The following is a 13,344-nucleotide window of genomic DNA, read 5'->3' as shown; positions in this document are numbered from 1 at the left end:
AGTGAAGGCCTGGAGGATAAACAAGTACTGTAGATTACTGAAATATTTGATTGTTACTGAGAATTGAGGACAAGATCTTACTGATATAGACAACATATATCTCTGTTGTAGTGTATAGAAATTCAAAATGTACCTGAGCAAAAGTTGTCTTTCCTTTAGGAATTGTAAAGCATGATTTTCATATTGTATAGAGTCCATTTGCACAAGTGTAGACTTTTTGGAAGGTCATTTTTCAATAGATTATTTATACTTACCTAGGCTTCATTTCATCAATGATACTTGTATTTATTCCCAGTGGATATCTCACCACATTTTCTATTATATATTCAATTAATTTTCAAAGATTTCTCTTCTAGTTCTGTACTCACAATAGTAGAATAGAGTATACTGGATGAAGAAAGAAGTCGATATATGGAAAGGCTTAAAAGTAGTAAAAGACTTATGACTGGATGCTTATCTGAGGCCCTCCTCATTTTTCAATATCTTGTCTTCTGAGAAGGTTGTTACCGTGGCTCATATTGCTCAGGCCACAGTTTTAATTTCATTTAACTGCACAGTATTAGGCTAAGATTAAAAACATATCTTAAAATGCATGTCACTTTGGTTAAATGGGTCATATAGGGTATATGTGTATGCCTTCTGATTTTATCTACTAGTACTATGGTACTAGGCCAAAATCATTACTTATAAATGATAGTATAAAGTGAGTTCTCTCACTCTGAAAGTAATGCTCAATTAATCAACATAGCATATCCTGACCTTAAGTGTAAGCTTATTAGTTTAGGAACATGAAGTCTTAAACTATCCATCGGGGCCAAATGGGAAGTACTGGACAGACGTGTACTTTCTGATGGTGAATCATTGGTTGAGATCATGCTCCTCCTTCAAATTAACTGTATAAAAAGCTTTGTAAATTCAGATCTTTAACAACCTCTGTCCTCAGTTGAACATCTGCACAGGAGCAAATTTAGGAATCATGATGGTGAAGTTTCTGCTGCTGGCATTGGCATTTGGACTGGTCCATGTCCATGCTCAAGATAATGCTGAGGTAAATGCATGTCTGTGTTTACATGTGAGCTTTCCCAATAACATATTTCTATAGATGTGATATATAATCCAGTCAATCAATGCAAGTGATCATCTGCATGACATAACCTTTATGCCTTTCTCCCAGGTAGCCTTTCTCTCAGGTACACTTTTACAATCAGATTTTCTCTAGGAAGAAACCAGTGAAATAGAAAAGAAGGCTTTTTATTTTCAGAGTGTATGAGAAAAAAAGATGAGCAGTTTCAGGTCCATGGTTCTACATTAATCATGTCATCATATTGCTCCAGGTTGTGCTACTTTTGAAGAAACATAATATCCAACTAATAAATGAAATATTATCAATTGATTGATATTTCACCTCAGCTTAAGTATTTCATGTATTGATGTCAGAGATGAGTACAGCAACACACATTTTAAAGATCTGTTGTGGTTTTTTTTATTTTTTTGACATTGTTTTTGCTTTTTCAGTTACAAGGAAAATGGGAAACCACTGCCATCATGGCTGATAATATTGACAAGATAGCGCCTGGTGGTCCCCTGGAGCTCTTTGTTCGTGAAATTACTTGTAATAAGGAATGTCAAGAAATGGAAGTCACATTTTATGTCAAGTAAGTATAGTATCAAGAATGTAAACTGAGCAAACTGTACTTTTCTCTCTCTTTAATGTTGTGAAATTCAAAGATGGATGTTCTGTTACTGGTCATGAAACTGAATCCACTAATTTTAGCATGCAATTATATCATTCTGGGATGGGACAGCTCTGGACACCACACAAAGAGATAAACACTCTTTCTAATTCAATAAATACTTCCTGAGGGAACCTTGTGCTTTGAGGGCTGCAACTGAATATCATCACCTGTGTTAGATATACAACACACTAAAGAACTCCTCTGTAGTATGGTGATGGTGTGACCATTTAATTAAACTCTTACATTTTATGTTACTCAATTAGTGATGTCATAAAAAAAATCTTCCACAACTTCCTCAAATATATCTAATGTTTGAACTGCCTTTCCTTAAGCTGTTTGTACAAAGATTTTTCTCTGTGATATGTGGATGACTATGTTAAATTCAGGAGTCCATAACACCTAAGAACTGAAAATGCTTAGAACCACTTCTCTCTCATAGCCAAAATTTGAAGATTGAGGTCAGAAATGAAAGCACTTACAATTAAGACATTATAAACCTGTTCATATATTATGGCTGGAGTAGAACAAGCAAATTAACATGTTGAAATATATGTAATTAAGAGTGAATTTTGGATAAGGAATTCACCAGAGTAGAGCATGAGGCACAATTATTACAATGAATATATATATGCATATTATATATATGCATATTATATAGGCATATTATATATATGCATATTATATACATATACATATATATATATATATATATATATATATATATATATATATATATAAATGTGGAAAAAGAGTATGATGTTTTCTAAATAGGAATTAGCAAACTCAATGGAGGAATAAGAAATTGGGTCCTATCTCTTTACACTGATAACTTCATTGATATCAGTACTTTCTCAAATGCATTATAATACTAGAAGATATTTGATATGATTTCAATAGTAATGAAGAAGAAACCATGGTTTTTCTCTTTGATTTATTTTAGGCAAAATGGACAATGCTCATTGACCACAGTCACTGGGTATTTGCAAGAAGATGGCAAGACTTTTAGAAACCAGTGTAAGTATAGTATCTGAGAGCGTTGTCATTGAAAAATGCAGGTCACTTTGATTATATCCATTTATCCTGATACTAAGTGCAAAGGTCCATGAAAGTGGAGCAATTTGGGCTCCATGATTAATTATTGATCCTTTCACCCCAGTGAGATATGCTGCCTAGTCTGAATACATTGTAAGTTGCCCAAGGGTTACTTGGAGAAGAAAACTATTACATAAAGATGTGAATAGTTCTAAAAACATATTTCCCAAGCAGTTTTCCAATAGAAAAAGTTATTTCTAGAAAAATTTTACTATTTTTTCTTTCATACAGTATCTCACTTTGTTATTTGCCATTCCTGTTACTCCATGCCAGGGCTGCACGGCTTCCAACATCATTGCCAACTTGATGCTTTCAGCTCCCATGTACTTACAATACAGATTGATCTATCACACTTGAATGATAAATGTTTTCTTTAACACTGTTATTTCATAAATCTATTTTCTTGGAAAAGATCATATTATTCAGACCACTTTATTAAAAACTTCAATTTTGAAATGCAGTTGGGGCAAACTCTGTTTAAGGATTTCAGACAGATTATTTCAATTTTCTAAGAATTTTTAAAAATTATTGCAACATTATTCAACTAAATTATATACAATTTGACTTTTCGTTTGATTTTAGAAAATCAGAGTTCCCAGTCAACTAGTGAGTAAATGTTTTCTGTATCCTTACATGAATGTTTTAAAGTAGTCTTGTAATAAGAAATAAGAGAAGAGTTCCTAAAAACTTCTCCCTTTCCTTTGACCAATTTTATTCATGTATTAAGTGTTGGTAAATAGAAGTCTCCTTTCTCTCTGTCTCTCTCACTCTGTCTCTGTCTCTGTCTCTGTCTCTCTCTCTCTCTGTTTCTCTCTCTCACACACACACACAAACACACACACACATCTGCACACAGAGGCATTCCCATGCACATATACATAAGCAGAGCCACACACTTACAGTCAAATGCACATGTTGATATACTAGCTTATGCACACAAGCATGAGCACATGCCTATATACAAGCACAGGCAAACAGAAGCACAAACAGAAGCATACTCACAGGCATATGTACACTTACCTGTTCAGGAGCACACAGCCCACTTTCCACACACACAAAGTCATTGCTTGGCAATCTCTAAAACTATCATCTTTATAACATTTTCTCATATAATTGTACAAAGTGAAAACTTTTGTGTATGTTAGGAATCAGTACTCTGTAATTTGTACATGTGCACATTTACCCACCAACTATTACCATGGTGGGAAATGAAGGGCTTTTTTTTTTTTTTTCTTTCACGAAATTGACATGTCTCCCTTGAGATCTTTTGGAAAAAGTTCAGGAAAACCCAGCCAATTGTGCAACAGTCTTGACACATGAAATCAGAGAAAAGCAAAGTTGTCTGTACTTAGGATTCATAATCAGTTTTCACGTAGTGGAAGTGTTTTGTCACTACAATCTGACAGAATATTCAAGAAAAACTGCCACAGGAATAGCTGTAAACATGGTTCATATGTTAGTGAACACAGAAAATATTGCTATAGTCAGGGAAAATCTGAATATTTAGCAGAAGACATTACATCAACTGTGTGGAAACCTGAATCATACTGTGTATTGAAGTACTTCCATTACTATTACAGATGAAGGTGATAATCACTATAAACTTTTGAAAGCAACATCAGAGAATTTAGTCTTTTATGATGAGAATGTGGACAGAGCCGGCCGGAAAACAAAATTGTTGTATGTTCTTGGTAAGAATGGCACTACATCTCTGAAATAGTAAGATAATTGTTGCTCTGCAAATAAGGACAAAGTCTGATCTCCCACAAATACAGTGCTATAGATTTTCTAAAGTACTTTGTACTAACTGATAACTAGAGTGTGTGTAGACAACTTGTACATTCTATTGCAGTCTCAGCAGCTTGGACACTGAAGACTGAGGGTAATGGAAGAAGTGATTGGAAAAGTTCATGTTCATGTTTCCTCCCTAGACGACAAGGAGCAAATGTGATTTTCCCTAGTTTCAGACCATTTTCAGTGTCAACTGAATAAATGTATAGAAAAATCAAAGCATGAACTCTATAGTATAGACTCTGAAAAATGTGAAGGCTACATTGAAACTACTTGAAGATTCTGTTGTTTTGTAGAAATTGTATAGGATTAAGATTAGTGAGTTCTCTGGACAAATATTTATTACTTATATTTTTTGTGCATTTTGAAATACTGAAACGTGAATTCATATTGCCATTTAGATTTAGTGATTGTGTACAAGACACTTGGCATAATTCTTATTGATAAGATTGACTGATCCAGGGTAAATTAATATGGAGAAGTTGAGATTTTCTATTGCATATCATGTTGGGTTACAAAGGAAGCAATATACATTATGCAGGATTCTCATGAAGAGATCTCTGACACTGTCATTCATGTGATGTAGGAAAGGGTGCACCTCTAACTCATGAGCAAAAGGGAAGACTTACTGCATTAGCTGCTCAAGAGAACATTCCAGCTGGAAATCTTAGAGAACTCTCATATGAAGGTAACCCTCTATGCATGTTAATTTTTATATTATATAAAGATATATATATATATATAAACAAACCTGTTTATGATATAAAAATAATATATATGCATACATATATTTCTGTATCTATGTATGTATGTTTTTATGTATGTATGTATGTATATATCTATCTATGTATATATTTATCTATCAAAGCAATGTCCCTGATTTAGATTAAATCAAATTATATCTAACCATTACATTGTCGCAACCAAGAATAATCATTGTGGAGTCGTCCTTACCTTTTAATGATATCAGTTCTGTCACTTCTAACCCATCTCAATTTCTTTCACAGATACCTGTCCAAAGTAAAGTATGATCTACATGTGAGTAGATACAAACGCCTTTCTTTCTTATCTTGATATTTGAGTTGGGCCAGGCTTATGGTATAAATTATGTGAGATCAAAATGTGAGTTCAAAGAACTTGCATTCAAAATGAGGAAAAATGAGCACAGACTATTACTTGTCCTTTAAAGTTGAAAATTCCTATAGTGACAAGGATGAATTAGGGAATGTTTTAATTTATAGAACAATACTAAGGAATTTTATCTCATTCAGAATTGGTAATACTTTTATATTCATGATGAGTCCATCAAGAAATTGTGTCTTGTCATTTGAAAACTTTACATATGATTTGTGGAATATTATTTGCCATAGGTGAGGTATAAGTTTGTTGATTTCATCAATATATTCTTTGAATACTCTGTCTACATTTTCATGCAGGAATATACAATGCCATTATTTTCTTTAGAAACTGTTCCTATAGAATCCAAAGTACAAGGCACAGGTACATTCTAGGACAGAAACTGACTCTGTACAATTTTATTCTTTATCGTCTATGTTCTTAGATTCAATTTTGTTCTCCTGAAAACCCAAGAATGAAATCTCAACTTAATCATATGTTAATATTTCTCTTTCATATTTGTACAGAAAACAACAAGATGGGAATTATACATCATAACCTCTTAACCATGGAATCAGTATCATCTATAATTCACCTTTCCTAACAGAATAAATTTTCCTTCTCCTGTGCAGTTAGGATACAGCATAAGAAATTCCTAACATGCCTTTATTTCCTCTTTTCCTAATCTATAAACTCTTCTTCCCTTTTTTGATTGATTGAATAAAATGATTCAAGTTGCAACAATGACCTTGTGACAAGATTCTTATCCAAAGGGCAGATAAATATCTACTAAACATAGTTTCCAAAATCACTCTGGTGTAACAAATGATATTCTTATTACTGAAACTCTTGTAATATTTGAAAATGTCCCACTTACGTGAAAGCCATTGGCAAGAAAACCACAGAAGTGAATTTTATGTTTTGCTTCATATTTACTTTCATCTGTAAATCATGATATGAGTTTGGATTCTCGCAACACACTGGAATATTTCACTTAGCAAACTATTTATGCTTGCCTACACTATTTACAATAGAAGATAAAATCTCTTATCCAAAATCTAAGGAGATTACATTTTGATTAATGACTTGAGTAAGGAAAAGGGCCTGGATATACTTAAATAATATACATATTGAGAAACTAGAAACCTAAGCGAATGTCCAGAGACAGAGATTCAGGTCACAAGGTGAGGCATATACAGCCAGCTGCATCTCCTGGAAATTACTGGTCCTAAGACATTGACATCCTTTTCTCCCTCAGTAGATTGTATTCCCTAGCAACCCTAGCAACACCTCTGGGCCTGAAGGATAATAATAATAAGTCCTCTTCCATAGCAGCTATTAATTAATGGCCAGATGTTCTCCAGATGACTAAGCAAGAGCTCTTAGTGTCCTTTGAGCCTAAAACGGGACAATCACTTTAAAAAACAAACAAACAAACAAAAAACCCCAACTTGTTCATAAATCTCTTACCTAAACATAGAAGGCCAAGACTTAGAAAACCTCCCTCCCCTGCTTGAAGTTTTTTTTTTTTTTCCTTTAAGAAACTCTTCCCCTAAGACCTAATGTGTGTTTACCTATACTGCTGCATCATGTAAGTTTTAAAGACAGAGCTTGAATTAAAAACTCGTGAATTGCATCAGAGTCAAGTCCTGGTGTTCTTTGGTGTTTTGCACTCTGGGCATAACAATAGAAAACAATCAGTTTTGAATAGTATAAGAGATTCACTGGAATGATATTCCATAATACTGAGCCCTGCAAATATGCACTTATATATTACATTTTCCTCTATGAATTGCAATGATTCCTTAGGCTATAGTTGGCTATCAAAATAGAAAATACAAATGAAGTCTTCTTTGAGGCCTTGGAATATGTTCTTGGAACAAGAGGAAACAGATGAAAAGTAACAGCCATAAGTCGCAGATATGAATATGAAGTCATGACATAGTCTATTAATTCTTGAAAGAAAGCTGTTATTTAACATTTCTCTCTGTGCCTTGTGAAACAATGTTACTTTAGAAAATTACTGTGGGACAGTAAACCATGCCAGGAATCTTGGTGGGAAAAGCTGGTTAAGACCCCAGAAACTAATACTTGAGATATTACTTGCCAACCTGTTTCCTGCCCAATTTCTGGCCTGGAACATGTGCCACACTTCCCACATAAAGAAATGTGACTTGTGTTCATGTAGTGTAGGGAGAGAGTTCTCCATGCTAATGAGGTACTCAGAGGCCCTGAGGGTTTAGCCAAAACCTTCTCTACCCATCCTTTCCTCTCTGCAAAAAGTATTTAATCTCAATCTGGTCCATCACTAGAGGTTCATATGCATTCATTTTCCATGATGAACAGTCAATAAACAGTTAAAACCATGGACTGTCTCTTTCATCAAAAATCATCATGGGGAGCAAAGAGGGGGCATTCTATTACTGAGCTGCAGCCTAAAGCCTCTGGTAGAAGTCCTCTCTGTACTTAGAGCAACAACCAGAGACAAACTAAGAATAATGACTGCCCTTCTAAACCAGTGCTCCCCTTCCCTCCACTCCTCTAGGCTAGATTCCATCCTTAGCCTGTAGGCCATGGACTCTGCTCTCTACTCCTCTTGACTCAGAGATGGCTAGATGTCCAGATGTTTTGCATCCTTGTTTCCAGGCCAACTCTCAGCTTGTGGACCCCTGATCCTTCATTTATGATTACTCTGTGCAGCACCCCAGGGATGAGTGGTTATCCAGAGGTCTGGGAACCCCAAGTTTGGCATTTCCACATCCCAGACTTCACTATTTCCACGCTTGGAGCAGTGTCTTTGTGCTTCCCTGAAGCCCAGCTGCTATGGTGTTGGATAATCACAGTCAAGCTCCCCACATTTAGTTTCTAGAGCAGTCATGCCCTGTGTTGGGCCTAAACACAAACTCTCAAATTTTTTGCAGTTTTTTGAAAATATTGTAAACTCCATGTTTTATTTTCCACCTTATTCCTACATTTAATTTCTACTATTACTTTTACTTTTCCTATAAACTCTTTCCAATATAGAACTTCTTTATCAATGTATATATTTATTTGAATGGACGGCTATTTGTGATGTGTATGTGTTTGTGTGCATCTGTTCACACAAGCATGTTCTTGTGTGTTTGGGCCTCATGAGATCAATCCTGAAATAAAAATAACTTCACCAACATTAAAAATCCAAAATTTATTTTTTTGTGTCTTGGATGCAGGAAATTTCTCCCTGAGTATACTACCAGCTAAGGCTGGTATGTCTCTAATTGGATTGATTACAGGAATTCTCCTTGAGACAGGGGTGAGGAGGAGGTATGGGAAAGGGTTTGGTCAGGAGGCAGCATGGAAGGGGATGAATTCTGGCTTATACAAAAGAATTAAAAATTTTCATAAATTCATTTTTTTAATTGCTGAGTAGTACTCCATGTGTAAATGTACCACATTTTCTGTATCCATTCCTCTGTTGAGGGGCATCTGGGTTCTTTCCAGCTCTGGCTATTATAAATAAGGCTGCTATGAACATAGTGGAGCATGTGTCCTTCTTACCGTTTGGAACATCTTCTGAATATATGTCCAGAAGTGGTACTGCGAATTCCTCTGGTAGTACTATGTCCAGTTTTTAGAGGAACCGCCAGACTTATTTCCAGAGTGGTTGTACCAGCTTGCAATCCCACCAACAATGGAGGAGTGTTCCTCTTTCTACACATCCTTGCCAGCATCTGCTGTCACCTGAATTTTTGATCTTAGCCATTCTGACTGTTGTGAGGTGGAATCTGAAACTCAAGAAGAACAAAGACCAAAGTGTGGAAACTTTGCCCCTTCTTAGAATAGGGAAATAAACACCCATGGAAGGAGTTACAGAGACAAAGTTGGGAGCTGAGATGAAAGGATAGACCATTTCGAGACTGCCATATGCATATGGGGATCCATCCCATCATCAGCCTCCAAACGCTGACACCATTGCACACACTAGCAAGATTTTGCTGAAAGGACCCAGATATAGCTTTCTTTTGTGAGACTATGCCAGGGCCTAACAAATACAGAAGTGGATACTCACAGTCAGCTATTAGATGAATCACAGGGCCCCCAATGGAGGAGCTAGAGAAAGTACCCAAGGAGATAAAGAGATTTGCAAACCTATAGGTGGAACCACATTATGAACTACCCAGTATCCCCCAGAGCTCCTGTCTCTGGCTGCATATGTATCAGAAGTTGAGCTAGTTGGCCATCAGTGGAAAGAGAGGCCCACTGGTCATGCAAACTATATCTGCCTCAGTACAGGGGAACACCAGGGCAAAGAAGTGGGAGTGGGTGGGTGGGGGATTGGGTGGGTGGGGGAGTGGGTGGGAGATCGGGTGGGGGACTTTTGGTATAGAATTGGAAATGTAAATGAAATAAATACCTAATTTAAAAACAGAAAAATTAAAGAATAAGAAAAGAAATTCACACACACACACACACACACACACACACACATATACACACACACACACTTACCTGATGATCAAAGTATAAAAGTACTAGTAGGAAATACTAGAATGAATACATACCAAAATCAAGATCATCCACTATGATTAAGATGTTTCTATGGTAGAGGTAAAAATATGCTTCAACATCAACCATTTTATACTCAAACCACAGAAATGGAAATAATGCCATAGGTATAATATATAAGTCAATACATGTATTATAATCTTAAGAAATAAAAATAATAATAACATATGCAATCTTTTACAAGCACAAGAATGGACATAGACATTAATGAAATCAAATAGAAGACCCAAATATTACTATTTAATAGAGTCATATGAAACTTAGCAAAAGCCAAAAACAAACAAACAAACAAATAAAGACCAAAAAAACATCAATCAAACAAAAAACCCAAATCTACACTGCAGAAAAGGGAGCATCTTCCAGAATGTTGCTGAGAAAATTGGATATTCCTGGGAGTAGTACATTCAGTCTATTAACTTTCATGAAAAGTGTATACAAGTGGAACAAATACTTCAGTTTGAATTCTGAAAAACTAGAACTTATCAAAGAGAACACAGGCAATATCTTACAAGATATAGGTGTAGGAAATTACTTTCCAAACTGGATTACATTTGTTGAGGAATGAGGCCAAGAGTGTATTACTGTGACCTCAAGAAACTAAAATTCTTCAGTACCACTATAGAACAAGTAAATGGTGTAAATAGAAATGAAGAGAATGTAAGATTCAAGGCCAGAAATATATCTACTAGGTCCGTTTTCTGTCCATATTATGATCAAGAATGACCATATCAGAGTTCTTGAAATAAAGTAGTAAATGAATATTTCATTTCATATGAAATCGTCAACAAACAGAAAATATATCACAAAATTGAAGCTTGATTATAAAGAAAATTCTTCACCTTAATTCATTGATAAAGAAACAACCAAACTGTGTGAAGATTAAAAGTGATGAAGCTTTCTACTTAAGATATTTTAATAGGCAAACATTTTTATAGAAATTTTCTTATATGAATCACATGAGTTATATTTTCTATATATGAAGATAAGCATTAATTTGGATGTGATGGCCAAATCTTTTAAACACTAAGCATAAATATTTCTACAAAATTTTCCATAGGAACTTTTATAAATAAATACTATTTTCATTTATTTTTCTTGACTATACTTTATTTTTAATATTACCTATAGTTTCTTGAAATATTAAATATCTAAACATTATTAAAAGTAAAATTACTTAAAGAGATTGTAGGTTTATAATAAGTTCTTCATATTAGTTTTATTAAAATATTATGTTTTACTTTTCCTATCCGAGATCATAGTAAAACAGTATGAAGAACTGAGGTAGTTTTGCTCAAGAAATTGTGCTTCCTTCAAAGGAATAATGCATAACACATCATCAGCCCAGAAATCTTGGTGTGGCATTGTGGTCTTTGCTCTATTTTTGTGGCAAAGTCTACACCAGATCCTCTCCAAGATCGTAATAAAGTTTAAATTTGAGATTTATAAAAGGTCAATCAGGCTTTAGAACTTATAAAGGCATTATAAGATAGCTTGCCTACTTCATATAAAATTATTATAGATTTGAATGTTTATTTTTTCCTTTGCATCAAGTAAAGAGTTTGCTTCTAGTGAACTGATGACCATTAAAAATTTTGTCCCTAGGTATTGCTAATAATCTTACATATGTAAGACATTTTTATTGTCCAGGCTTCAATACAAGAAGCTAAGACTTTGAATCTCTCAGTGTATATTGTTTCCTAAGTTGAAAGTATTTTACTAGCTAATGCCTCTCAAGGGAAATTTACTTCAAATCTTTGCTCTCATACAATGAGCTTTAAAGTTCTGGGGAGTTGCTGTTGCTCCAGAAAAGATTCAGAGGCAATATCTTTATAATATTTAGGAGTTTAGTTATACTATTAAGTTGTGGTACAGAAAATATAAGAAAGAAAAATTGATTTGCGTCAAAATTTTATTTTCAAAAGCTTCCAGGAGATGTTAATTGGCTAAGGCCTCACCTTAAGGTTTTAAAGTTATTTAAACCTTTGTCAGATGTTATCTTGAGACACACAAATTAACTGGAAAAGAACAAAAGGCTTTGCAGAAAATATAGAAAGCTTTTATAAATGTTATCAATTATGATTATAATCAACGGAAATTAAATATTAGTTGCTTATTTTCGTTAGGGTTATTAAATGTGCCCACTGCAATTCTTTGGCAAGAGAAAACCTTATTGTAAAGTTATCTTTCTTCACCTCCTGGCCGACCATTGGCCTATGTGGAGGGCAGGTCGGCCAGCTGCTGGCTGCTGTGGGGCAGGGACGTGGGGTATGCAGCTTTCCCTAGGTGCCAAAAAACAGGTGCCTTTGTAGTGGATTCAGCAGCAGGCCTGAAGTACACTTAGTGCTGGTCACATACACCATTGCCCACATGGGCATCTGCCTGTCCCCACCAGGGTGGCCGTATTTTTCCAACTGGGGCTCTGGGTGCTCTGCCACTTTTGCTCCAGCTTCCTGGACTCCAACAGATTGGGTTGCTTCAGCCTCTTGGCCTGGGCAGCAGGTACGTGAGGCCGAGGTGGCTTTCACCTCAAAGCAAAGTTTTGACATCCTATTAAGGCTGCTGTGGTGCTAATAAAGAATTGTAAGATAAAATCGTATATTTTAAAACCTATAACAAAAAATTGTGTCTTAAAAACCTGACAAAGTGTCTGTTCCTTGTTCTAAACAGCAATTAAATTGGTTATTGCAGAATATTGATATTTGCCATCATTTTAAATAAAATTGATAATTACTATCCTAAAGATAAGTTAAAATTTGTTTTTATACATGCTTTTGTACCTTCTATTAATTCATTCATGCATGCATCCCATTTACTGTGTTTAAAAACAGCCCTTCTATATGAGAGAAGTATATGTGAATTGGATCACATGCTTATTCTTTTGAGTTTGTTCCTGCTTCAGCTCAGATAATTAAATTGTGTGCTGTAGATTGTGTTTTAAAAGGTTGAAAAATCAAGCTTTAATTTGTATATTAATTGTTAATATTATATCTCAGAGCTTACATTTGCTTAAAATTGTTCATCCTTCAAAAAATTAAATTCTCAAATTTGCAATTGTTTATGCATA

The 13,344-nt window shown here is 34.8% G+C and overlaps 1 protein-coding gene across 1 annotated transcript; it reads left to right on the top strand.

The window, feature by feature from the left end:
* Positions 1-932: 932 nt before the first annotated feature.
* Positions 933-5,657, top strand: LOC147004678 (odorant-binding protein 1b-like). Its single transcript, XM_085837679.1, has 6 exons — positions 933-1,048; positions 1,516-1,655; positions 2,677-2,750; positions 4,409-4,519; positions 5,206-5,307; positions 5,627-5,657. Exons 1-6 carry the CDS (start codon positions 977-979, stop codon positions 5,641-5,643), a joined length of 516 nt encoding a protein of 171 aa, XP_085693805.1. The 5' UTR covers positions 933-976; the 3' UTR covers positions 5,644-5,657.
* The last annotated feature ends 7,687 nt before the right edge of the window (positions 5,658-13,344 follow it).

This window comes from Mus caroli, unplaced genomic scaffold (genome assembly GCF_978045245.1).
Source record: "Mus caroli unplaced genomic scaffold, Mus_caroli_1 scaffold_5, whole genome shotgun sequence".
NCBI lineage: Eukaryota > Metazoa > Chordata > Mammalia > Rodentia > Muridae > Mus > Mus caroli.
The sequence above is the reverse complement of the archived record's forward strand: the minus strand, read 5'-3'. Positions and strand labels throughout refer to the sequence as shown.

What these genes read in the sequence shown, in the direction of transcription:
- LOC147004678 (XM_085837679.1), top strand. Translation starts at nt 977, where the DNA reads ATGATGGTGAAGTTTCTGCTGCTGGCATTGGCATTTGGACTGGTCCAT. An exon ending in CAAGACTTTTAGAAACCAGT is followed by an intron (nt 2,751 to 4,408) that starts GTAAGTATAGTA and finishes TTACTATTACAG; the next exon opens with ATGAAGGTGATAATCACTAT. An exon ending in AAAATTGTTGTATGTTCTTG is followed by an intron (nt 4,520 to 5,205) that starts GTAAGAATGGCA and finishes CATGTGATGTAG; the next exon opens with GAAAGGGTGCACCTCTAACT.